The sequence below is a fragment of the Lepus europaeus genome, chromosome 22, assembly GCF_033115175.1.
Source record: "Lepus europaeus isolate LE1 chromosome 22, mLepTim1.pri, whole genome shotgun sequence".
NCBI lineage: Eukaryota > Metazoa > Chordata > Mammalia > Lagomorpha > Leporidae > Lepus > Lepus europaeus.
This window is the reverse complement of record NC_084848.1, coordinates 26,332,706-26,358,334: the sequence shown is the minus strand read 5'-3', so window position 1 is coordinate 26,358,334 and position 25,629 is coordinate 26,332,706. Positions and strand designations below refer to the sequence as shown.

Below are 25,629 nucleotides of genomic sequence, written 5' to 3'. Positions count from 1 at the left end.
GAACCAGCGTCCATATGGGATGCTGGCACTGCAGACAGCAGCTTTACCTGCTATGCCACAGCGCCGGCCCAAGAGGAGCAGATTTAAGGACATTAATTGGTCTTCTAAACCTTTTTTTTTTTTGACAGGCAGAGTGGACAGTGAGAGAGAGAGAGACAGAGAGAAAAGTCTTCCTTTGCCGTTGGTTCACCCTCCAATGGCTGCCATGGCTGGCGCGCTGCGGCCGGCGCACCGCACTGATCCGATGGCAGGAGCCAGTGCTCATCCTGGTCTCCCATGGGGTGCAGGGCCCAAGCACTTGGGCCATCCTCCACTGCACTCCCTGGCCACAGCAGAGAGCTGGCCTGGAAGAGGGGCAACCGGGACAAAATCTGGTGCCCCGACCGGGACTAGAACCCGATGTGCCGGCACCACAAGGCAGAGGATTAGCCTATTGAGCTGTGGCGCCGGCCCGGTCTTCTAAACTTTTTAAAAAATATATTACTTTTAAAGTTTTTTAAAAATTTATTTGAAAGGCAGAGTTACCGAGAGAGAGGCAGAGACAGAGAGAGATCTTCTGTCCACTGGTTCACTTCCCAAATGGTTGCAATGGCCAGGGCTGGGCCAGGCTGAAGCCAGGAGCCACGAATTCCATCTGGGTCTCCCCCATGGGTGGCAGGAGCCCAAGCACTTAGGCCATCTTCCGCTATTTTGCCAGGCATGTTAGCAGGGAGCTGAATCAGAAATGGAGCAGCAAGGACTCAAATCGGCACTCATATGGGATGCCAGTGACACAGGTGGCAGCTTAACTCACTGTACATCAGCCCCTTATCTTTTTTTAAAAAATAATTTATTTAAGAGGCAGAGAAGCACACACTCAGAGAGAGAGAGAGAGAGAGAGAGATTGAGATTCCAAATCAGGTTTCCCTATGGGTGGCAGGAACCCAGCTGCTTGCGCCATCCCTTCTGCCTCCCAGTGTGTACTTCAGCAGGAAGCTGGAGCCAGGAGCTATAGACAGGCATCACACTCAAGTTCTCCAATGTGGGACAGGAGTGTCTTAACCTCTGGGCTAAGTACCCACTCCCCATTGTAGAATTGCTTCCATTCAGTGTCACTGCTGCCGCAGCGAAGACCATCACTAGAGACTGGACCTCGGTCTCCTCTTTGGTTTCCTCCGAATCCCAGACTGTTTTGTTTTCGTCTACCTATGTACTTGGTACATTTTTCACTTACCAGAATAGACTTAACTGTGGAACAACTGATCTGTTGACCAGATCATCTCATAGGGCTACTATAGACACTAAAAAAGGAATATGAGATAAGGATTTTAATCAGAATAAAAGAAAAGATTTTTATTTTAACCCAAAGGGAAAATCCTCCAAGATGTAAGGTTTGACGTTGTAAACGGAGTGTTCTCTTATATAGGAGCTGATTTTGAATATGCAAATATGCAATATGGTGATTGATATAAAGGTGTTTAATGAATATCTGCTACATATTGCATATGTTGATTTATGAAAAACAACCGTTAATACACAATACTAATGACAATAGGGAAGCATTGATTTCTCTTTTCCTCTTTTATTTAAAAAAATTGATTTATTTATTGACAGATATAGAGAGAGATGGGGCGGGGGGGGGGGAGAGATTCTCCTTCTCCAAATGATTGCAACAGCTGGAGATGGGCCTGACCGAATCCAGGAGCCTGGAACTCCAACTGGGTCTCCCGTGTGTGTGGCAGGGGCCCAACTGCTTGGGCCATCACTCGCTGCTCTCCCAGGCTCAGCAGCAGAGAGCTGGGTGGGCAGCAAGCAGCCAACATGGGACACTGGCATAGTAAACAGTGGCTCAATGTGCCGTACCACAATGCCAGCCCCACGTTGGTTTTCCTTAACCACATTCTCTGGTACCATTACCTATGTCTGTCTTTAGAATTTACCTCCATCGCTTCTCGGCCTTTTGGCTAAGATCAAGTGTAGAATTTACCTCCAAATTCCTAACAATTAACCATGTTCAAGTGGCCAGGAACCTCAAGAACAGAGCTAGACTCCACAAAAACGTAAGTCTACATTTTGACCACGATCAACTTTGAGTTTAGCAGAAGCAGTCGAGTAATGAACTACCTTGATTGAGAACAGGGTTGGGTTCCTCAGAGGACAAGAGAGAAGCCTATTCAAGGCTCCAGCAACTCAGCAGGGTAAGGCAATGGGGAATGTGTTGAGAAGTCCAAGGCATGGCCTGACCTGAGGGCCTTCCCACATCAGCTCATTTGCTCTTTCTCTCTCAATCTAGAACTTGGCTCTGCTTGCTTCTCCTGCAGAAGTTTCTCTCTCCCACATCAGACAAGCAGGAAAGGCGGCACTGACAGTCCAAGGCTAACCTGCTCACAGCAGGTAATCTCAAGGAGAGCCATACGGCAAACCACCAGCGAGGATGGAGGGCTCTGACAACCCATCTGCCTGGAAGTTGGATGCTGGAGCGGACCTCGGAGGTCAGGGACTACTTGAGGCACCAGAAGGCGCCGGGATTGACACTTCCACCCAAATCACATGAGATGAGGAGGGGCTGTTCCCAACGGAAAAGGGGGGCAGGGCGGACACAAACAACAGGTGTCTGCTACAATAGCACTTGTTCTCACGTTGCGTAGAGACATGACTTATCCACCAGAACAATCAGAGAAGGATCAAAACAGAAGTCATTCACATGCCCAAGTGTTGAGTCAAAGCGCTTCAGGAAAAGGAAGTGATCCCATGGCCTCGTGGAGGTTTTTTAGAACAGAGGAGCGAGACACAAATATTTGGTCACAAATATCCCCTCAGTTGAGAATTATCATTGTAATCACCTTAGCCTTCAAATCAAGTTCAGGAAACTGTTATTTGATAATTGTTTTGACAATCAGTCAGAATGTTTGAAATTAGGATACTCTGGGAAAATCTGAGAGGTTTGATCAACGTAATCGTATTCCTGGTTGAGAGAAGGGGCCTCGTGAGGGATTTGTTTTTCTTCTTTTCCTTACAAATATTTATAAACGGGTTATATTTATTGTAGACATTTCGGAAAGTACAGAACAGTACACAAATAAAAATAAGTCTTGCATTTATTACGAGTAGGCACAACTGCAAGTAGTAGAAACCCCAAAATCACAGTAGCTTAGACAAGACTGGAGTTTATTTTGCTCTCAACTATATGAGGTTCAAAGGTAAATAAATAGTCCAGGCTGGCACAGGAACGTAATCCTCAGAGACCTCCGGGTGCCCAGGCTGCTTCCTCCTCTACTCTGCCTCCCCAACAGTGTGGCCTACATCCTCATCATTTACCTTGTGGGGGTGCAGAAACACAGTAAGCAAACAAGGAGAGAAAAGTAAATGACCTATCCCGGCTCTCTCCCAGGGAAGCGTCTCAGAAGCTGCAATACAGGACCATGCCTCCCATCATTAAGAAGGTGCTCTCCTGGCCATGTCTTCTGGCTAAGGAGCCTGGGAAATGTAGTCTTTTTTCTGGGTGGCTATTTGCCCAGCTAACACTCTATCGCTATGGAAGAAGGGGAGCATGGCTTTCAAGGAAATTAGGGGTCTCTGATAAACCTGAGATACCACTCAGAGATTACTGTTAATAGCTTGGTGTGTGTCATCACACACACACATGAGTCTATTTGTGGAAAATGGAAGTAAAAGATAATGTGCGGGGCCGGCGCTGTGGCGCAGTGGGTTAATGCCCTGGCCTGCAGTGCCAGCATCCCATATGAGCGCTGGTTCTAGTCCCAGCTGATCCTTTTCAGATCCAGCTCTCTGCTATGGCCTGAGAAAGCAGTAGAAGATGGCCCAAGTCCTTGGGCTCCTGCACCCATGTGGGAGACCCAGAAGAAGCTCCTGGCTTTGGATCCGTGCAGCTCTGGCCGTTGCGGCCATCTGGGGAGTAAACCAGTGAATGGAAGACCTCTTTCTCTGTTGCTACCTCTCTCTGCAACTCTTTCAAATAAATTAAAAAAAAATTTAAAAATGATAATGTGCATTTTCCAAAAACTTTTTAAAAACCCCTCCTATATGTATATATAATAATGAGTATGTATGTAAGTATTTTATATGTAATAATATATAAATGTATAAATACTTTAAATGAAATTAAGGGTCCATTAATATACTACTTTTGCATCTTGCTGTTAAAAATTAGACTCTATTTCTCTTTTACATCTATTTTACTTGAATTTTTTTTAAGATTTTATTTATTTATTTGACAGGTAGAGTTACAGATGGTGAGAGAGAGAGACAGAGAGAAAAGTCTTCCTTCCATTGGTTCTCCCCCCAAATGGCCGCTACAGCCAGAGCTGCGCCGATCTGAAGCCGGGAGCCAGGTGCTTCGTCCTGGTCTCCCACGCGGGTGCAGGGGCCGATCCTCCACTGCCCTCCCGGGCCACAGCAGAGAGCTGGGCTGGAAGAGGAGCAACCGGGACTAGAACCGGCACCCATATGGGATGCCAGCGCCACAGGCGGAGGATTAACGTAGTGCACCATTGCGCTGGCCCCCTACTTGAATTGTTTAAAAATTATAGCTAGAGTTATTTAAAAAATGACCACGTTTCAAAAGTGATGCTTTATAATTTTCTTTTAGATAATGTTTCTATTTTATAAATCCTGTGTAAACACTTTTTGTTTAGCTATCGTGAATAACTGCAGACTCTCAGGAGGTTGCAAAGTCACATACACCTTCTCTCCGCGGCACCCTTCCCCTAGCCTGCTCCAGTGGAGACATCTTGGACAACCGGGGTAGAAGGTCAAAACCAAGTCGTTTACATGTGTACAACCACAGAGCTTACTCAGATTTCGCCCGTCCCACATGCAGTCCCTATGTGTGTCTACACGCGTGTGTGCACCGTTCTACGCAGTTTCATCACAGGTAGCCTTACACAGCCACCAGCAGAGCCAGGAAACTCAACTGTACAAGACGCCCTGTGCCAGCCCTTTATAGCAACACCCCTCCCCCACCCACCCACCCAACTCCGGCTCCTCCTGGAAACCAGCAATCCATTCTTCGTCTCTATAATTATGTCAGTCCATGGATGGTACATAAATGGAATTATGCAGTATGTAGACTTTGGAGACTGGTTTTTCTACTCAACACAATTTCCTTGAGGTTCATCTAAATTGTTGTATCTATCAATAGTGTGTTGCTTTTCTTTTGGGCAGTATTCCACGGTATGGATTTAGCACATTTTGTTTAAACATTCACCAGTTGGAGGACATTTGGGTAGTTCCCAATTTGGGGCTATAAAGCAGTAGTGAACCGTCATCACAAGCTCCTGCGTGGACATTCCTCGCTTCCCTGGCATAAATGGCCAGAGCACAACTGCTGGGTAGGAATATAAGTCCATTTTTAGTTCTGAAAGGAACTGCCAAACTGTTTCCAACAGTGGTTGCATGCAACCTGCCTCTTAAACTTAACAACACATTGTCAGTCGTTCTCCTTATCATTAAGCACTTCTCATGTTGTTGTTCTAAAACATGATAACCCATTGTACAACTGTGCCATCATTTTTGTTTAAGATTTATTTATTTACTTGAAAGGCAGAGTTACAGAGAGAGAGAGGAAAGATCATCCATCTGCCAGTGACTCCCCAAATGGTTGCAACAGCCAAGGCTGGGCCAGGCCGAAGCCAGGAGCCAGGAGTCTCTTCTGGGTCTCTTCATGTGGGTGCAGGGGCCCAAGCACTTGGGCCATCCTCTGCTGCTTTCCCAGGCCATCAGCAGGGATTCCAACCACAGGCGGTGGCTGCCACAGCACTGACCCCACTGTCATGTCTTAAACCAATCTCCTAATTTTTAATACTTAGACTCATTTTTCATTTTTATGTTATAATAATGAAACAATGTGGATAACTCTTCGTGCCTATTTTGGTTATTTCCTTAGAATAAATCTCTTTTTTTAAAAAGATTTATTTATTCGTATTTGAAAGAGATATAGAGAGATGAGATCCTCTACCCACTGGTGTACAATCCAAGTGGCCACAATGGCTGGGGCTGGGCCAGGAGCTTCTTCCTGGTCGCCCACATGGGTGCAGGGGCCCAAGGATTTGGGCCATCTTTTGTTTTCCCGGGTGCATTAGCAGGGAGCTGGATTGGAAGTGGAGCAGCCGGGACTTGAAACAGTGCCCATATGAGATGCCAGCACTGCAGGCCAAGGCTTAGCCTTCTACGCCACAGTGCCGGCCCCATATGATAAATTTCTAAACAAGGACACATTGGCATACACAAGGATATAAATATTTTAAAGTCTTTTGCTATTTTTTTTTTCCAAATTGTGCAACAGAAAGGTGCTTCAAATACTCCCACAGCAACATACAACTATTGGAGCAAAGTTTCTAAAAATATTAATATTGTAACACAAATGACATTCAAGTAGTTAGTATCCTTAAAATAGAAATGGACCTTATAAAATCAACTGGAGTGGCCCGGCGCAGTGGTGCAGTGGGTTAAAACCCTGGCCTGCAGCACCAGCATCCCATCCCCGTGCCATCCTGGCTGCTCCACTTCTGATCCAGATCCCTGCTAATGTGTCTGGAAAATCAGTAGAAGATGGCCCAAGTGCTTGGGACCCTGCACCCATGTGGGAGAACTGGAGGAAGCTTCTGGCTCCTTGGCTTTGGATCAGCTGAGCTCCAGCCGTTGTGCCTGTTTGGGGAGTGAACTGAAGTAGCACCTTGACAGTAGGGACTCCATTTTGGAGAACCGGAGACTCCATTCTGGGAAGGTGTCCCCCCGCCCAACCGTGCGACTCTGGTCTGAAACTATGATCTAAAACAGTCGGACAATAGCAGTCCACTACACCACACTTGGCAGAGCATAGAAACCCACAGCTCAAGCTTGGAAGTGGATAGGCTGCACCTGGGTTAATGATAAAAATGCAATTTGTCTATGTCTTACATATGATTAAAACCAATACCTGGATTAATGTCAAGATTATAATTAAAATTGTTAAGATTGTAACTGGTATTGTCAAGATTATAATTGATGCTAGTTTCGCATAGGTTTCAGGTCAGCTTGACCCCAGTAACCATGTATTCCCCCCTTATCCTAGCAACCATGTATTCCCCTCCCGATTTTGTGGTTTTTGCCTTTATAAACCCTGTTGCTTTGGGCTTCAGGGTCGAGAGTTCTTTAGGGCATGAGCCCACTCTCCACTGCCGGCAATAAAGGAACATCAAATTTTATCAATGTGTGGAGCTCCTTTGTTTGCACTCAGGTACAACAGAACCAGTGGATGGAAGACTTCTCTCTCTGTCTCTCTCTGTAACTGTTTCAAATAAATAAAATAAAACTTAAAAAAAATCAACTGGAAACAGACTGGCATTGTGGTACCGTAGGATAAGCCTTTGCTGAAGACACTGACATCCCATTTCTGAGCACTGGGTTGAGTCCCGGTTGCTCTGCTTCCAATCCAGCTTTCTGCTACTGGGCCCATGGAAGCAGTGGAAGATGGGCCAAGTGCTCAGACCCCTGCTGCCCATGTGGGAGTCCAGGATGGAACTTCTGGTTCCTGGGCTGGGCCTGGCCCAGACCTGGCTGTTGCAGCCATTTGGGGAGTGAAACAATGAATGGAAGATTGATCTCTGCCCCTCCTGCCCCGCTGTCACCTTGCCTTTCAAATAAACAAATCTTTCTAAAAATCAACTAGAAAAAGATAAATATCAAGAGGCTGCAAATGACAGGAAATGTTATTCAAAATATCTAAGCAAAAGACAAATATATCATTTCATGTAAGAAGTAAAAAGTTAGGACACAGGGCTGGTGTTGTGGCACAGTGGGTTAATGCCCTGGCCTGAAGCGCCAGCATCCCATATGGGCGCCGGTTCTAGTCCCAGCTGCTCCTCTTCTGATCCAGCTCTCTGCTATGGCCTGGGAAGGCAGTAGAAGATGGCCCAAGGCCTTGGGCCCCTGCACCCACGTGGGAGACCTGGAAGAAGCTCCTGGCTCCTGGCTTCAGATCGGCTCAGCTCCGGCTGTTGCAGCCATCTGGGGAGTGAACCATCGGATGGAAGACCTCTCTCTCTGTCTCTACCTCTCTCTCTGTAACTCTACATTTCAAATAAATAAATAAATCTTTTTTTAAAATAGTTAGGACAACTTCTGTATTTGCTGACTTCACACACCAACATTAAGACAGCCTAGGACACAGACTAATTGTGCAGGCCCATAGCCAGACTTGATTTCATATACTAACTTTTATGAAGGACCCCACAGTACATAGACTAACCAACTGTGCAGGCCCACAGCCAGACTGTTGAGTTTACATCTAGTTCTTCACCTGATAAGAGCATAACACTGAGCAGGTTATATTGAGCAGGTTATTTACCATACTTATACCTCAGGTTCCACTTTTGAAAATAGTTACATTAATAGTACCGATCTTAAAATTGCTGTGATGAGAAAAGTTCATATAAATTACCCAGTAAGTATTTATTGTATTAAGAGACTAGGCTCTGTTTGTTTTTATTCTGCCATTCTCAGCATGTTAACTATGAGACTATGTATTCTCCATAAGCCTACAGCTCCCGGTATTCCCAGGTAGTCTCCCATCCAAGTACTAACCCGGCCTGACCCTGCTTAGCTTCCGACGAGATTGGGCGCGTTCAGGGTGGTATAGCCGCAGACTCTCTCTTTCTTAAGAGCAGGGAAGCCTTTCCAGGAAGCCCCAAATAGACTTGTCTCGTACCCTTCTAGTTACAAAATGGGTTTCCCTATACTGGTTTAAAAAAAGGGTGGGGGGAGAAAGAATTAGATCAATCAGGATTTACCCATGAGCTAGGGACACTTTCTCTGTGGGTAGAAACCAAACTAAGTTCTGTTAACAAGGAAGAAGAAAGAAATGGGGGGCCAGTGCTGTGGCGCAGTGGATTAAAGCCCCAGGCTGCAGCATCAGCATCCCATATGGGCGTCAGTTCAAGTCCCAGATGCTCTACTTCCGATCCAGCTCCCTGCTAATGTGCCTGGGAAAACAGAGAACAGCCCCAGTCTGGGTCCCTGCACCCATGTGGGAGATCAAGATGAAGCTCCTGGCTTCAGATGGACTCAGCTCCGGCCATTGTGGCCATTTGGGGAGTGAACCAGTGGATGGAAAACCTCTCTCTGTGTCTGTCTCTACTTCTCCCCGTAACTCTGTCTTTCAAATGAAATGACCAATCAAATGACCAGAAATTTGTAAGAAATGCAAATGGTCAGCCGGTGCCGCGGCTCAATAGGCTAATCCTCCGCCTAGCGGCGCCGGCACACCGGGTTCTAGTCCCGGTCGGGGCACCGATCCTGTCCCGGTTGCCCCTCTTCCAGGCCAGCTCTCTGCTGTGGCCAGGGAGTGCAGTGGAGGATGGCCCAAGCCCTTGGGCCCTGCACCCCATGGGAGACCAGGATAAACACCTGGCTCCTGCCATCGGATCAGCGCGGTGCGCCGGCCGCAGCGCGCTACCGCGGCGGCCATTGGAGGGTGAACCAACGGCAAAAGGAAGACCTTTCTCTCTGTCTCTGTCTCTCACTGTCCACTCTGCCTGTCAAAAAAAAAAAAAAATGACCAGAAATTTGTAAGAAATGCAAATGGTCAGCCGGTGCCGCGGCTCAATAGGCTAATCCTCCGCCTAGCACCGGATTGTAGTCCCGGTCGGGGCGCCGGATTCTGTCCCGGTTGCCCCTCTTCCAGGCCAGCTCTCTGCTATGGCCCAGGAGTGCAGTGGAGGATGGCCCAAGTGCTTGGGCCCTGCACCCCATGGGAGACCAGGAGAAGCACTTGGCTCCTGCCTTTGGATCAGTGCGGTGTGCCGGCCGCAGCGCACCGGCCGCAGCGGCCATTGGAGGGTGAACCAATAGCAAAGGAAAACCTTTCTCTCTGTCTCTCTCTCTCACTGTTCACTCTGCCTGTCCAAAAAAAAAAAAAAAAAAATGCAAATGGTCAATAAACACGAAAAAATGTTCACTTTGATTAACAGGAAAAGAATGCAAATTAAAGAGTCTTAAGTAGTGGGTGTTTAGCCTGGTGATTAAGATACCAAAATCCCACACTGGAGTATTGCACCGTCGATTGAGTAGCACATGGAAGACCTGGATAGAGTCCTCAGCTCTCAACTTCGGCCCCAGCCCAGCCCTAGCTGTAGTGGGCATTTGGGGAGTGAACCAGCAGGTGAGAACTCTGTCTCTCTCTGCCTTTCAAATACATTTTTTTTTCCAAAATTTAAAAGGAGAAGTATTTTTTTCAATAAAGTTAACAATCGTGACAAATAATGATCATCATCTATAATATCAACAAATATGTAAGGTGGCCAACGATAAATCTTATACAGCATGTGTGAGATCTACATGGAGGGGCTGGTGCTATGGCGTAGTGGGCTAAGTGTCCTGGCTGCTCCACTTCTGATCCAGCTCTCTGCTATGGCCTGGGAAAGCAGTGGAAGCTGGCCCAAGCGTTTGGGCCCCTGCACCTGCGTGGGAGACCCAGCGGAAGCTCCTGGCTCCCGGCCTTGGATCTGCTCTGCTCCGGCTCTTGCAGCCATTTGGGGAGTGAACCATTTGATGGAAGACATTTCTGTCTCCTCCTTTCTCTGTAACTGCCTCTCAAATAAATAAATAATACAATCTTTGGAAAAAGAGATATATATGGAGAAAATTATAAAATCTTACTGGAAGACATAAAAGGCTTAAATAAATGGAGATATACACCATGTTCATGGAAAGGAAGACTAAGTATCGTAAAGATGTTGATTCACCTCAAATTGATTCATACATTTAAAGCAGTTCTGACCAAAATCTTAACAGAGGTTTGTCTGTCTGCTTATTTTTTGTATAGATGAGCTATTTCTAAAACATACATGGTACAGAAAAATAGTTAAGAAAAGGAAATTAGTTAGGCAAGGAAATTTTTCTTTGCAGTACACTAACTTTTTTTTTTTTTTTTTAAGAAATAAGGTAGGGGCTGGTGCCGTGGTGCACTAGGTTAATCCTCCACCCGTGGTGCTGGCATCCCATATGGACGCCAGTTCTAGTCCCGGTTGCTCCTCTTCCAGTCCAGCTCTCTGCTGTGGCCCGGGAGTGCAGTGGAGGATGGCCCAGGTGCTTTAGCCCCTGCACCTGCATGGGAGACCAGGAGGAAGCTCCTGGCTCCTGGCTTTGGACCTGCGCAGCGCCGGCCGTGGTGGCCATTTGGGGAGTGTCCCAACGGAAGGAGGACCTATCTTTCTGTCTCTCTCTCACCATCTGTAATTCTACCTGTCAAATAAATAAATAAAAATCTTTTTTAAAAAAAGAATTAAGGTAATAGGTATGATAATGTCACATCGGTTTGGGTATAAATTTAGCAATGAAACAAAATAAAGAGTCTCAAAACAGACTTACACATTATAGAAACTTACAGGACAATTGTGACACTAGAAACTACTGAAGGATGGTTAGAAAAAGAAAATTGGACTCCCATCTGTCATCCAAATTATATGTGATGGCAAAATTATAAAATATTAGAATATAGGAGGTTATGAGTTTGGATTACAGGAGGATTTCTCAAATAATACACAAAAGGCATTAACTATAATAGAAGAGGTTGGGGCTAGCGTTGTGGCATAGTTGGTGAAACTGCCACTTGTGAAACTGGCATCCTATGTAGGCTCCACTTCTGATCCAGCTCCCTGCTAATGCTCTGGAAAGGGAGTGGAAGATGGCTCAAGAGCTTGGCCCCCAGGGGCCGGCGCTGTGGCATAGCGGATAAAGCCACTGCCTGTGGTGCCGGCATCCCATATGGGTGCCGGTTCGAGTCCTGGCTGCTCCACTTCTGATCCAGCTCTCTGCTATGGCCTGGGAAAGCAGCAGAGGATGGCCCAAGTCCTTGGGCCCCTGCACCCATGTGGGAGACCCAGAGGAAGCTCCTGGCTCCTGATCCAGATCAGTGCAGCTCCAGCTGTTGCGGCCAACTGGGGAGTGAACCAGCATATGGAAGACCTCTCTCTGTCTCTGCCTCTCCTTCTCTCTCTGTAACCGACTTTCAAGTAAATAAATAAATCTTAAAAAAAAAAAAAAAGTAATAAGAGCGTGGGACCCTGAAGAAAGCTCCTGGCTCCTGGCTTCAGCCTGAGCCAGCCCTGGCCATTGCAGCCATTTAGGGAGTGAACCAGCAGATGGAAGCTCTCTTTCTCTCTCTATATATATGTATACGCACACACACACACACATATAAACTCTGCCTTTCAAATAAATAAACCTTAAACAAGGTTGATACTTTAAAAAAATTTATTTGAAAGAGTGGAAGGGACAGAGAGAGATCCATCTTCCATCTGTTGGTTTACCCCCAAGTTGTCACAATGGCCAGGGCTCAGCAAAAAGCTAAGAGCCAAGAGCTTCATTCAGGTCTCCCACGTGGGTGCAGGGGCCCAAGAACTTGGGCCATTCCCTGCTGCTTTTCCCAGGTCATTAGCAGGGAGCAGAATTGGGAACAGGGAGCAGGTCTTGAACTGGCAGCTATATGGGATGCTGGTATCTCAGGCAGTGGCTTAACCCACTACCCCTCAGTTCTGACCCCAGATTGACACATCTGAAGATATTAGAATCAAGAACTATGATTGAAGACATCTCAAAGTAAGAAAAAAAAGTGAGTTCTAGGGGGCCGACGCTGTGGCGCAGCGGGTTAAAACCCTGGCCTGAAGCACCGGCATCCCATATGGCACCGGTTCTAGTCCTGGCTGCTCCTCTTCCGATCCAGCTCTCTGCTATGGCTCAAGTTCTTGGGCCCCTGCATCCACGTGGGAGACCCGGAGGAAGCTCCTGGCTCCTGTCTTTGGATCGGCACAGCTCCAGCCGTTGCAGCCATCTGGGGTGTGAACCATTGGATGGAGGACCTCTCCTCTCTCTGTGTAAATCTGACTTTCAAATAAATAAAAATAAATCTTTAAAAAAAAAGTGAGTTCTAAACTGGGAGAAGATAGTTATAAGACAAATAACTGAAAAAAAAAATAGTATCCAGACTAAATAAAGCACTCCTATGCACCTATTAGAAAAAGATTCTTTTTTAAGGTATATTAATTTCATATATATATATATATTTTTTTTTTGACAGGCAGAGTGGACAGTGAGAGAGAGACAGAGAGAAAGGTCTTCCTTTTTGCCGTTGGTTCACCCTCCAATGGCCGCCGTGGTAGCACGCTGCGGCCGGCGCACCGCGCTGTTCCGATGGCAGGAGCCAGGTGCTTATCCTGGTCTCCCATGGGGTGCAGAGCCCAAACACTTTGGCTATCCTCCACTGCACTCCCTGGCCACAGCAGAGAGCTGGCCTGGAAGAGGGGCAACCGGGACAGGATTGGTGCCCCGACCGGGACTAGAACCCGGTGTGCCGGCGCCGCAAGGTGGAGGATTAGCCTGTTGAGCCACGGCGCCGGCCCATATATTTATTTTTTTGAGAGGCAGAGTTAGAGGGAGAGGGAAAGACAGAAAGAGAGGTCTTCCATCCAATGATTCAATTCCCAAATGACCGCAGTTGCTGGAACTAGGCTGATTCGAAGCAAGGAGCCAGGAGCTTCCTTCAGGTCACCCATGCGGGTGCAGGGGCCTGAGCCATCTTCCACTGCCTTCCCAGGCCATTAGCAGAGAGCTGGATTGGAAGTGGAACAGCCGGGGCTCGAACCAGCATCCATATGGGTTGCCAGTGCCGTAGGTGGAGGCTTAACCTACTTCGCCATGGTGCCGGCCCCAGAAAAAAAGTTTTCTAAACATCCAAAAGAAAGTGAGTAAGACACTATCAGACATTTCACACACACACACACACACACACAAACACGTGAAGAAAATGGACCACCTCATTAGTAATCATGAAAATACAAATTAAAATCAAATAAAGTATCCTTTTATGCCTATTTGACTCCCCCAAAAGAAGATACTTGGTAACACTGCATGTTGCTAAGGATGGGGGTCAGCTAAACTCTAGCATTGCTTGGAGGGAGCATACATTAACTTAACCATTCTGGAAGATCAGATCGATTTGCCAAGTTGGACATTCATTTAGCCTGTGACCCAGCTGTCTCACCTATAAATATGCCAAAATATATGCAAGAATATTTGTTGTTTGTATTCATTCGCCTCTCCCCCCCAGAGTGGAAACAACCCAAATATGTCTGTTGGAGAATGAACGGATAACTTGCGGTATAGTCACAAGCAGCAGTGCAAACAGAATTACAGATACACGCAACATGGATGGGTGTTAGGAATGTCAAAGCAAGTGAAACAGCACAGTTGGAGAAATTTTTTTTTTTTATTTGACAGACAGCGAGAGAGAGAGACAGAGAGAGAGAAAGGTCTTCCTTCCGTTGGTTCACCCCCAAATGGCCGCTGTGGCCGGTGCGCTGCGCTGATCCGAAGCCAGGAGCCAGGTGCTTCCTCCTGGTCTCCCACGCGGGTGCAGGGCCCAAGCAGAGAGCTGGCCTGGAAGAGGAGCAACCGGGACTAGAACCGGGCGCACATATGGGATGCCGGCACCACAGGCGGAGAATTAACCAAGTGAGCCATGGCGCTGCCCCAGTTGTAGAAAATTACAATACCATTTATAAAAAGATCCTCAAAAACAAGCAGAACTAAACAGTATGTTGTTTGGGGATTCTAACAAATAATAGGCTTTTTTAAAGTAAAGGAAAGGAACACCAATCAAAGTTCAGTTTAGTAGTTATTTTAGATGTGGGAGAGGACAGGAGTGCGCTAGTATTTCAGTTTTGGGGCCAGTGCTGTGGCACAGTGGGTTAAGCCGCCATCTTGTGCTGGCACCCAGACGGGCGCCAGTTCAAATCCTGGCTGCTCCGCTTCCAGTCCAGCTCCTTGCTAGTGGCCTGAGAGAGCAGCAGCAGATGGCCCGAGTCCTTAGAGCCCTGCACGCACGTGGGAGACGGGAAGCTCCTGGCTCCTGGCTTCAGCTTGGCCCAGCCTTGGCCACTGGAGCCATCTGGGGGGTGAACCAGCAGATGGAAGATCTCTCTTCTCTGTAACTCTGCTTTTCAAATAAATAAACAGATCTTTTTAAAAAAGGCATTTTAGTTTTGTGGTGAAACACACAGCACCCTTCCATCTTAACTTTATGATTTTCGGTGCGCCCTTCGGTAGCCGCACCTGTTCCCGGGTTTCGGAGTCTTTACCACGAACAGACGCCGAATTTCACCAAAGGCTGCTTCTTGCATTCATCAGCACGACCCCGTTGTTCTACTTCCCAGATCGTCACTGATTTCTCAATTATTGAACCAGCTTTGCATTCCAGATTGCAATTCTACTGTGTGGGTAACGCACTGCTGGATTGACCGGCGCGGCTTCACACGCCGCCCACGCTCGGACCCCAGGCTCCGACTGCCCTGGGCCCAGGCCCGGACCGCAGGCTCCGACTGCCCTGGGCCCAGGCCCGGACCCCAGGCTCCGACTGCCCTGGGCCCACGCCCGGACCCCAGGCTCCGACTGCCCTGGGCCCACGCCCGGACCCCAGGCTCCGACTGCCCTGGGCCCAGGCCCGGACCCCAGGCTCCGACTGCCCTGGGCGCACGCCCGGACCCCAGGCTCCGACTGCCCTGGGCCCAGGCCCGGACCCCAGGCTCCGACTGCCCTGGGCCCACGCCCGGACTCCCCTCACTGCTCAGACTCCGCTGCTCTGTCTCCCCAGCGGGGAGGCGGCGGAGAACCACACCGCGAGGCCTCTGGCAGCGCCCGCGGTGGACCGCCAGCGTCCCCATCCCCGACCCCCGGCTGCTCTGCGAGGCAGCACAAGTGCTCGGCCGTGAGACCGGCCCCGTCCTCAATCTACCAGCGAGACACGGGCGCGGCCAGTGCCACGGCGCGGGCCAGCGCTGACACGAGGCGTCTGCCCGGGGAGCGCACTCCGAGTGTGGCAGGACATCGGGCCGTCACCCAGAGAGCAAGGGCTGCGGAAACTTCTCCGGCGTCACCTCGGGTGACGGACGGGCCGAGCCACACACCGCAGGCTGGAGGGGGCCGCCTCTGTCCCGCACCGAAGGGGCTAGGAAAGACCACTTCCGGGTCTCTGCCCCGGGAGGCGTGGGGACGCTCAGTTGTGACTGAACGACACGAGCTTCACGTCTCTGATTGGTTCAGGCGGATGGAAAAGGGTGGGACATGGAAGTGAGGGGCGTGGCCGGTCGCCACTCAAACTGGAGTTTTTTCGGCAGGGCGGAAGTCGACCTTGTCTGCCCCGGAAGTGCAAGCTCCGCGGTCTTAACAGGTGCGGTTTCGCCTGCCCGGCGACTGCTGTCGAGATGCCGGGGGCTGCGGAGAGGGGCTCGGAGCTGTCCGAGAGCATCGAGAGCTTCGTGGAAGCCCTGAAGCGAGGCGGCGGACAGCGCAGCTCGGAGGACATGGCTCGGGAGACCCTGGGGCTGCTGCGCCGGATCATCACAGACCACCGCTGGAGCAACGCGGGTGAGGCAGCTAACTCCGCTCGGGTCCCCGGCCCCTTTCCGTGCCCTACCCCAAAACTGAAGGTCGCCCCGGCCTCCCCAGGCGCTGGCCCCGCTCACCGTCCGTCTCTTGGGCTGCAGGGGAGCTGATGGAGCTGATCCGCAGAGAGGGCAGGCGGATGATGGCCGCGCAGCCCTCCGAGACCACAGTGGGCAACATGGTGCGGAGAGTGCTCAAAATCATCCGGGAGGAGTATGGCAGGTCAGGCTCGCGCCCTGGCTCCGGGTTGGACTCCGGGTTGGACTGGAGCTGAGCAGCTCCTGTACCCACCTGGCCACAGCTCCCCCTCACCTGCCTCCCAGACTCCACGGGCGCAGCGACGAGAGCGATCAGCAGGAGTCCCTGCACAAACTCTTGACGTCTGGGGGCCTGAGCGAGGATTTCAGCTTCCATTATGCCCAACTTCAGTCCAACATCGTCGAGGCGATCAATGAGCTGCTGGTGGAGCTGGGTGAGAGGCCTGAGGGCGGGTGCCCAGGACGGGTCTGAGCGCCCCTGCAGGTGGTTCGTCAGCAGAGCCTTGGCGGCAGCCGGCCCCCTCCTCTGGCTGTGGCCTCCGTCTTGGTTAGGAAGTGTTGATGGAGCAGGCAGCAGCGACACTGAAGCAGCCTCTGTGCTTTGCCTTACAGACCCCCTGCAGGGCCGCAGGGCAGAGGCTCCCGGGACAGGGCTTTCTTCGTTTTAAAGAAAGTGAACTCCCGAAAAGCACGCGTGATAGGCTCTCCTTCCCCCCCCCCCCCACACGAGGGGTCTCCAAAAGGCTTATGGGAAGTGTACATTATGAAAAAACTAAGTGTGGGTTTCAAGAGGGTTTTTTTTTTAGCACCTAAATGAGCTTACCTTTGAGTTCCGCTTCTCCAGACTTGTCGCATATCCCACCTCCTTCCCCTGGCCCCTGGGACCCAGGAGACCGCAGGGTCGCTCGGAGAAGTTGGGTTCTCTCTGGGTCCCCAGCTGCTGCTTTCGAGCCCTCAGTGTTCTCTTGCCTGCCTCTGTCACGTGGAGCTGTTGCGCCCACCTTTTGGAGGAAGATGCCTTTGGGGGGAAGCTCCGTGTACCCCACTCTCAGCACCGTAGGATTTCCCAGATCGTTCTCTCACTGCCTTGAAAAGCAGCTGCACAGAGCTGGTGGGGTGCCAAGGCCGGGGCTGAAGAGTAGGGCGCTGCTGAGAGGGAGGCAGCTGAACCAGCCGTGGTCCCAGGGCCTGCCGGGGGCGGCATCTGTGCCCTCGCCACACTCTTGGGTCGGCTTCCTATTTTCCTTACAAAACTGACCTTGCAGAAGGGACTACGGAGAACATTGCGGCCCAGGCCCTGGAGCACATCCACTCCAACGAGGTCATCATGACCATTGGCTTGTCCCGCACAGTCGAGGCCTTCCTCAGAGAGGCTGCGCGCAAGAGGAAGTTCCACGTCATCGTGGCGGAGTGCGCCCCTTTCTGCCAGGTGAGGCGCTGTGCAGCTGCGGGGGGGAGGGGGGGACGGCCGTGATAGGGGAGGGAGGGAGACCCAGGGGCTCCACGCCGATCTCTTTGCTTTTTTTTTTTTTTTTTTTAAGATTTATTTATTTGAAAGGCAGAGTTACACACAGAGAGAAGGAGAGGCAGAGAGGGAGAGAGAGCAAGAGAAAGAGAGAGGTCTTCCATCCACTGGTTCACTCCCCAGTTGGCCGCAACAGCTAGAGCTGCGCCGATCAGGAGCCAGGAGCCAGGAGCTTCTTCCAGGTCTCCCACATGGGCGCAGGGGCCCAAAGACCTGGGCCATCTTCTACTGCTTTCCCAGGCCATAGCAGAGAGCTGGACTAGAAGTGGAGCAGCCAGGACTCGAGCTGGCACCCATATGGGATGCTGGCATCACAGGCGGCGGCTTTACTGGCTACAGCCACAGCCCTGGGCCCTGTATGCCGATTTTTGAGTCCCACCTGCAAGCCGTTGAGATGCTGAGAAGATAGAGCACGAAGGCAGTTTTCATCCCTTGCACATTTCTTCAGGAATGTTTCAGAGAGTTGGGTGAACTGCTGGGTCCGAGGAAAGTTGAGTATTGGTCTTTTAGGACTCAGAATAGGGCGAATTACGGTGGGGATGGCTGATGTGTGGTGTGACCTCGCTCCGGCCGGAAGTCAGCGACAGGTCTCAGGAAGGAAATGTGTGAGGAAGCAGGACGTTGCAGGAGTGGCCCGGCGGGGGTGCTGGTCACGCACCACGCTCTGTCTCCAGCTTTGTGACTGCTCCAGCGCCCCTGCGGAGTGTGGGACGTTTATTGGCTTCCCCCGGGCCTCCTGGCAGCTTTCCAGCGAGTGCCTCGTCAGCAGAAACATGCTCCCCAGCTCCTCCCACTGGCTCCTGCTCACTGCCCAGCGCCGGCCTTTCCCTCCTGTTGCAGGGTCACGAGATGGCTGTCAACTTGTCCAAAGCAGGCATTGAGACCACTGTCATGACTGATGCTGCCATTTTTGCTGTTATGTCAAGAGTCAACAAGGTGGGTCTGTTGGAGCTCTGTTGCAGTCATGAAGAATGTGTTAATAAAAAAATTGTGATTTCTTCTCCTCCTCTAACATCCATGGTAAAAGAAGAGTTTCTAGCACCTTTTGACTGTACATACTTAGGTCTTTTAAAGGTACTTATTGAATTTGTTTTTATCTACATCCCATTCTTCACAATAGCCCTGACTGGTTAAAGTTTTGAAAGAATGGCGTGGCACTAAGCCATGAGTGCCAGCTACCAGGGCCTGGCTGCGGGGCTCCTGCCTCACACCCAGCGAGCCGGGCAGTCGGGGTCATAAAGAGAAGCAGCCTCTGGCTCTCGGGAGGTGTGATGTGCAGGTTCCCGGAACAGACAGGGCTGAGAGCACAGGTGTTGTGGTTCTCTGTCCCATTCTGCATCCATTCGTAACATGGGAACTCACGTTTAAGCTGGAACTTGTGGTACTGAGCCTTCAGCCTGTTGTGGCCAATGAGCCTTTCAGGGCCCTAACCCCAGGGTGGTTCTCATTTTTCTTCCTGTCCTAAAGGTGATCATTGGCACAAAGACCATCCTGGCCAACGGTGCCCTGCGAGCTGTGACAGGAACCCACACTCTGGCATTGGCAGCCAAACACCATTCCACCCCACTCATCGTCTGCGCCCCCATGTTCAAGCTGTCCCCACAGGTATGTCTGTCCAGCCCTGCAGAGAGGAGGAAGCCGAGTGTAGGTTTGCAGCTGCTCAGCTAGGGCTGCTTTATCTGTGTTTACTCAGTGGCTTAGACCCAGCGGAGGCTAGAAAGAGCCACCAAAGGCTTGATGCAGGAAGATGACTGACCGGAAGCCAAGTTGTCCTGAGGCGACAGGCGACAGGTGTCGTCGGGAAGGGCCTCTGCTTACACTAGGCCGCCACTCCCTGGGACCCTGACCGCTTCTGAACAGGCCAAGCAGGGTGAAACCAAGGCCATGGAATAGCCTTTTTATTTATTTATTTTTTTTAAGATTCATCTACTTTTTTTTAAAGATTTATTACACAGAGTGAGGAAAGACAGAGAGAGCGAAAAGTCTTCCATCTACTGGTTCACTCCCCAGTTAGCTGTAATGGCAGGAACTGTGCTGATCCAAAGCCAGGAGCCAGGAGCTTCTTCCAGGTCTCCCACATGGGTGCAGGGGCCCGAGGACTTGGGCCATCTTCTGCTGCTTTCCCAGGCCATAGCAGAGAGCTGGATCAGAAGTGCAGCAGCAGGCATTCGAACCAGCGCCCATATGGGATGCCAGCACTGCACATGGCGGCTTTACCTGCTACGCCACAGTGCCGGCCCCTGAAATAGCTTTTATTTGCCATTTTCCCAGGGCCTGTCCTCTGTAGTTTGCATACAGCAGTTTACTAAGTGAACAGCCATCCATCATTGATGGAGGCAGTCTGCTTTGAAACATCAGCCTATTTATAGGTCCCTCTGTTTTTTAATTGTGGTAAAATTCACACAGCATACAATTAGCCATTTCAAATGTACAATTTAGTGGTGTTTAGTGCATTTACAGCATTGTGCAACCAACACTCTTCCGGTTTCAACACTTCTTTTTTGACATCCCAGAAAACACCCTGAACCCATTAAGGAGTCACTCCCCAGCCGGCCTTCTCCCCGTCTCCTAGTAATCACTCATGTGTTTCCTGTCTCAGTGGATTTGCCTATTTGGGATATTTTATATAAGGAGTCATACAATTAGTGACCTTTCCTGCCTGCCTTGTCACTTAGCATAACGCTTTCAGGATTTCGTCCCTGTTGTGGTCAGAGCTGCCTTTCTCGTGAAGGCTGATCGTGTTGTGTGTGCGTGGGTATACCACAGTGCACCCATCTATCCATCGCGTGCGTGCATATACCACAGTGCACTCATCCATCCGTCCGTTGGGAGGCGTTTGTCTTTTGTGGATAACGTTGTTGTGAGCACATGTGTTTGTTTCCTTTTTGGAGCCGAGTTTTCATTTGCCTGGGTGTGTATCTAGGAGTGTAACTGCTGGGTCTCTATTAAAGCATGTTTTCCCCCTAGTTCCCCAATGAGGAAGATTCTTTTCACAAATTTGTGGCTCCTGAGGAAGTCTTGCCGTTCACAGAAGGTACAGGAATTGTGTGTGCCCGTGCGTGTGTGTGCTGGGGTTTTGTAAAAGTGGATGCTGGCTGGCTGGCAGCCGTCCTCCTCGGGGACTGTTTGTTCCTGTGAGCAGCACGGTGCTTGCAGCCCGGATTCAGTCTGTTCTGAGACTAAATACTTGAAGCCACGGTGGACTGGGTCACGCAGACTGACTGGGTGTGGCTTTGCATTGTTCCAAACACAAGCATCAGCCGGAGGGGAAAATGCACCTGCTTTCAGCTGCTGTGGGGGTCATTTCAGTGAGCTGGCTGCCAAAGGAAGCTGCCTCTGACGTGGCCCCATCTGGGAAACTCGCCTGTGTGTCCGGCTGCTTCTGTGGATGGCAGCCCTGCTCAGTGCACCTGCTGCCGCCCCGGAGAACACAGCATAGCGCACGGGGTCCTCGCTCTTCTGGGAAGCTGCGTAACCCTTCCCTTGATGGAAACGTTCGTCTGTGCCCTCTGTAGGCAGCGCTGTTCTAGGCACGGGGCACGTAACCGTGAACAAAACAGATAAGGCCCTGTGCCCACGGAGCTTCCGTTTATCGTGTTAGACAGATGAGAAAATGTCAGACTGTGGAATGTTTGAGGAAGCAAATGAGCAAGGGTGACGCAACGGAGTGGCCTTAGCTTGGGGAAGGTCTCGGATAATGTTTGGCAGGTCCTGAATGAGTGGAGCTTCCGGCTGGGGAGACAGCCGCTGCTGTGGGGCTGCGCTTCGCCCGCTGGAAGACGGGGCCACTGGCTGGCAGCAGTGAGCGCGGGCGATGGAACAGATTGGAATTCTTGTGGTGTGGTAGGGAGGGCATGGCACCTAGAGGTTCAATCCGAGTTTGAATTTTTCTTTTTTTTTAAAGATTTATTTGAAAGGCCGGCGCCGTGGCTTAACAGGCTAATCCTCCGCCTTGCGGCGCCGGCACACCGGGTTCTAGTCCCAGTTGGGGCGCCGGATTCTGTCCCGGTTGCCCCTCTTCCAGGCCAGCTCTCTGCTGTGGCCAGGGAGTGCAGTGGAGGATGGCCCAAGTCCTTGGGCCCTGCACCCCATGGGAGACCAGGAGAAGCACCTGGCTCCTGCCTTCGGATCAGCGAGATGCACCGGCCACAGTGGCCATTGGAGGGTGAACCAACGGCAAAAAGGAAGACCTTTCTCTCTGTCTCTCTCTCTTACTATCCACTCTGCCTGTCAAAAAAAAAAAAAAAAAAAAAAAAGATTTATTTGAGAGGTAGAATTACAGACAGAGGGAGAGACAGAAAGGTCTTCCATCTGCTGGTTCATTCCCTAAATGGCTGCAATGGTTAGAGCTGGGCCGATCCGAAGCCAGGCGCTTCCTCTGGTTCTCCCATGTGAGTGCAGGGGCCCAAGGACTTGGGCCATCTTCTCCTGCTTTCCCAGGCCATAGCAGAGAGCTGGATGGGATGTGGAGCAGCTGGGGCTTGAACTGGCACTCATATGGAATGCTGCCGGCACTGCAGGCAGAGGCTTAGCCTACTACGCTACTGTCCTGGGCCCTGCGTTTGAATTTTATTCTGAGGGCTATGCAGAGGCACTGGGGGGTGTGAAGAGGGGAGCAGCAGGACGTGGAGTCATCACTCTGGTTTCTGTTGTGCCGCAGCCTCCCTGCCTTGGGTAGCTTGTGTGCCTGCACTGTTGAACCTAGACTTGATCTACTACTTAACTCCTGGAAGAGGGTCCCCGGTGTAATCTTGACGTGTGACTGCCTTGCAGGCGACATTCTGGACAAGGTCAGCGTCCACTGCCCCGTGTTCGACTACGTCCCGCCAGAGCTCATCACCCTGTTTATCTCCAACATTGGAGGGAACGCCCCCTCCTACATCTACCGCCTGATGAGCGAACTCTACCACCCTGAGGACCACGTCCTGTGACCAGGCTCGGCAGGCGGAAACCGCGCAGGCTGACGCGGGTGGAGCACAGACCAAGCGCCACTGCTGTGAGGCAGCCTGAGCCCCGTGGGCTGGTGGCCCCCCGTCGGGCACCCATCCCTCCACTCCTGCCTCATGCGCTCGCAGGGCAGCAGGCTCACTGGCTTGGTTGTGGAGCCGTCGGTGACCTGGCCGCGTCTGTGTCAGGGACTTGGCCTGTCTGTTGTGTGGTGGTAGCCAGGACACTGGACACCTCGCTGGGATACAGACTTTTGCTCGGGAGTGGCCCCCACACCTTTTCACAGGCTGTGCCAATAAAAGCTCCTCAGGCCTGCCGACGTGGGTGATGTATTGTCTTGGTCCCACGGAACCTCTCGGAGCAGCGGAGCCCTTCTTTGTCTTCATAGAGGCTGCAATTAGAGGGAAATGTCTAAAATGCAGAAGCACCAATAAAGCATTGGCTGTTTCCTTTTATAGCTGGCCAGAAATGGCCCCCGTGGCTTGTTAGGGATCACGACAGTGGCGTCCAAGGCCTCTCTGTACCAGCAGAATCACCTGGAAACCTAAAAAGCAATGCGCTGTCGTGGGCTCCATCAGCCTGCCGCGGGGAATGCTTAGAGCTTCCCTGAAAAGGGCTCTCCTGTCTTGTTAATAGGACCACAGACGGTCCAACCCTCGGGGCCAGTTGGGAAGCTACGCTGTAGAATTATGGTGCAGGCACACAAAGAATGCACAGAGAGGCATCTGCAGTGTCACGGCCCGAGTGTCGCAGGAGAGAGGTCAATAAATAAGTGGCATTTACACTGGGAACATTACGTGTAGGCTGCGGGAGAGGGCTCAGAGGGTGCCAGCAGTGCGGTGTTTTGATTGAAGACTTTTTGGCTGGTTCGCCCAGCGTTTAATTTGAATTTGTTACCGATATTTAAAAATCTGGAGATTGCACGTTTGAAAAATTCAGACTTCTTGCTTAAGAACTCAGATTTGGTTACCGGGCTCACGTTCCCCGAGGCAGTGGTTGGTAGCGTCTGATCTCATTTCGGGGAAAACCCACTTCCCAGCGGATCCATTTAACTCGTTTCTGCCGTCTACCTAACCCGGGCAGTCACTCCTAACAGGGCTGGCTTCATAAGGAAGTCTTTCACTGATTTTATTCTGTTTTTTTTTTTTTTTTTTTTTTTTTGACAGGCAGAGTGGACAGTGAGAGAGAGAGACAGAGAGAAAGGTCTTCCTTTTTGCCGTTGGTTCACCCTCCAATGGCCACCACGGTAGGCGCGCTGCGGCCGGCGCGCCGCGCTGATCCGATGGCAGGAGCCAGGTGCTTCTCCTGGTCTCCCATGGGGTGCAGGGCCCAAGCACTTGGGCCATCCTCCACTGCACTCCCTGGCCACAGCAGAGAGCTGGCCTGGAAGAGGGGCAACCGGGACAGGATCGGTGCCCCGACCGGGACTAGAACCCGGTGTGCCGGCGCCGCAAGGCGGAGGATTAGCCTAGTGAGCCGCGGCGCCGGCCTATTCTGGTTTTTATTATTTCCGAGACAGAGCTCCCATCTACTGGTTAACTTCCCAAAGAACTGCAGTGGCTGGGGCGGACCCTGGCTGAAGCTGGGAACGGGGAACTTAGTCCAGGTCTCCCATCGGGGTGGCAGAGACCCAACCACTTGAGCTGCCTCCCAGTGTACTCATTCGGAAGCTGGAATTGGGAGAAAATCCAGGATCGAACACAGGTGCTCTCATACAGGATGCAAGCATTCTAACCACTAGGCCAGACGCATGTTCCAAGAAGTCCATTTTATACTGTTGGTTAAAAAAGAAGTAGGGGAAAAAAAACCCAAGCTGCAAAGTGCATATGACTGTTCTATCATTAAAACAACAAAATTACATGTATGTGGCACAGGGGAAAAGTTTGGAAGAATAACACCAAACAGTAGCAAGCAGGAAGACATCTGATTTTAATATGCTTATATATTGTTTCCACTCTTTTTATTTATTTGAGAGCGAATTCCCAGTTGCTGGATCACTTCCCAAATACCCATCAAGGCTGGGCCAGGCCAAACCCAGGATCTGAGACTGAATCCAGGTCCTCCATGTGGGTGGCAGGGACGGAACTGCTTGAACCATGATCATCAGCTGCCTCCATGCAGCACAGTAGCAGAAGGGTGGCACTGGGAGGGGAGCTGCGGCTCGAACCCAGGCTCTTTGCTAGGGGATGTGGGCTTCCCAGGCGGCAGTTTGACTGCCGCATCAGACACCTGCCTGTTTCCATCCTCAAGTGTCCTACTTTAGTGATCACAGTTGTCAACTAAGAAGTCTCCCCAGGTGGTCTGGGTGATCCATCATGTTCAGGGAGCAGGCCTGCTGCCCCCTGTAGCCGTGTCTGTGGGGGAGACGGAGACCCCTGGGAACCTACCTTTAACAGGTCCCTGAGCACGCTTTGGGAACACTGGCCAGTGGCAGGTTATGAGGGAAAGGCCCCATCTACTCCTTGATGCCTGTGAGAGATCGATCTTTGCTTAGGCCTCTGGCTTTCCTAGGAAGGAAAAAAGCAGGACTGGAGAGGTCAGCCATGACACTGACCCAAACCTATGACTCAGCAGAGCCTGACTCACTCTGGCCTCGGTCTGTCAGTTATTTCTCGAAGCATCTAAGACCCCACGCTTTCCCAGTGAAGTGGCTTACAGCTACCAATTACAAGCAATTGTCTCCTCCAAAGGCACCAATTCTAA

At 50.8% G+C, this 25,629-nt stretch overlaps 1 protein-coding gene and 1 pseudogene across 1 annotated transcript; one reads left to right on the top strand and one right to left on the bottom strand.

Moving 5' to 3' along the window:
* Positions 1 to 8,513: 8,513 nt before the first annotated feature.
* LOC133751733 (5S ribosomal RNA) lies at positions 8,514 to 8,625 on the bottom strand (annotated as a pseudogene).
* Positions 8,626 to 16,168: 7,543 nt separating this feature from the next.
* On the top strand, positions 16,169 to 23,861 carry EIF2B2 (eukaryotic translation initiation factor 2B subunit beta). Its single transcript, XM_062181508.1, has 8 exons — positions 16,169 to 16,398; positions 16,518 to 16,638; positions 16,740 to 16,888; positions 17,720 to 17,883; positions 18,820 to 18,915; positions 19,447 to 19,584; positions 20,947 to 21,013; positions 22,753 to 23,861. The coding sequence occupies exons 1-8, from the start codon at positions 16,236 to 16,238 to the stop codon at positions 22,908 to 22,910; spliced, it is 1,056 nt and encodes a 351-aa protein (XP_062037492.1). The 5' UTR covers positions 16,169 to 16,235; the 3' UTR covers positions 22,911 to 23,861.
* The last annotated feature ends 1,768 nt before the right edge of the window (positions 23,862 to 25,629 follow it).

Bases quoted from the DNA above. Each gene is read 5' to 3' on its own strand.
- EIF2B2 (XM_062181508.1), top strand. From the start codon at position 16,236: ATGCCGGGGGCTGCGGAGAGGGGCTCGGAGCTGTCCGAGAGCATCGAG. The intron at 17,884-18,819 runs GTGAGGCGCTGT...CTCCTGTTGCAG, and splicing joins AGTGCGCCCCTTTCTGCCAG to GGTCACGAGATGGCTGTCAA. The intron at 18,916-19,446 runs GTGGGTCTGTTG...CCTGTCCTAAAG, and splicing joins TTATGTCAAGAGTCAACAAG to GTGATCATTGGCACAAAGAC.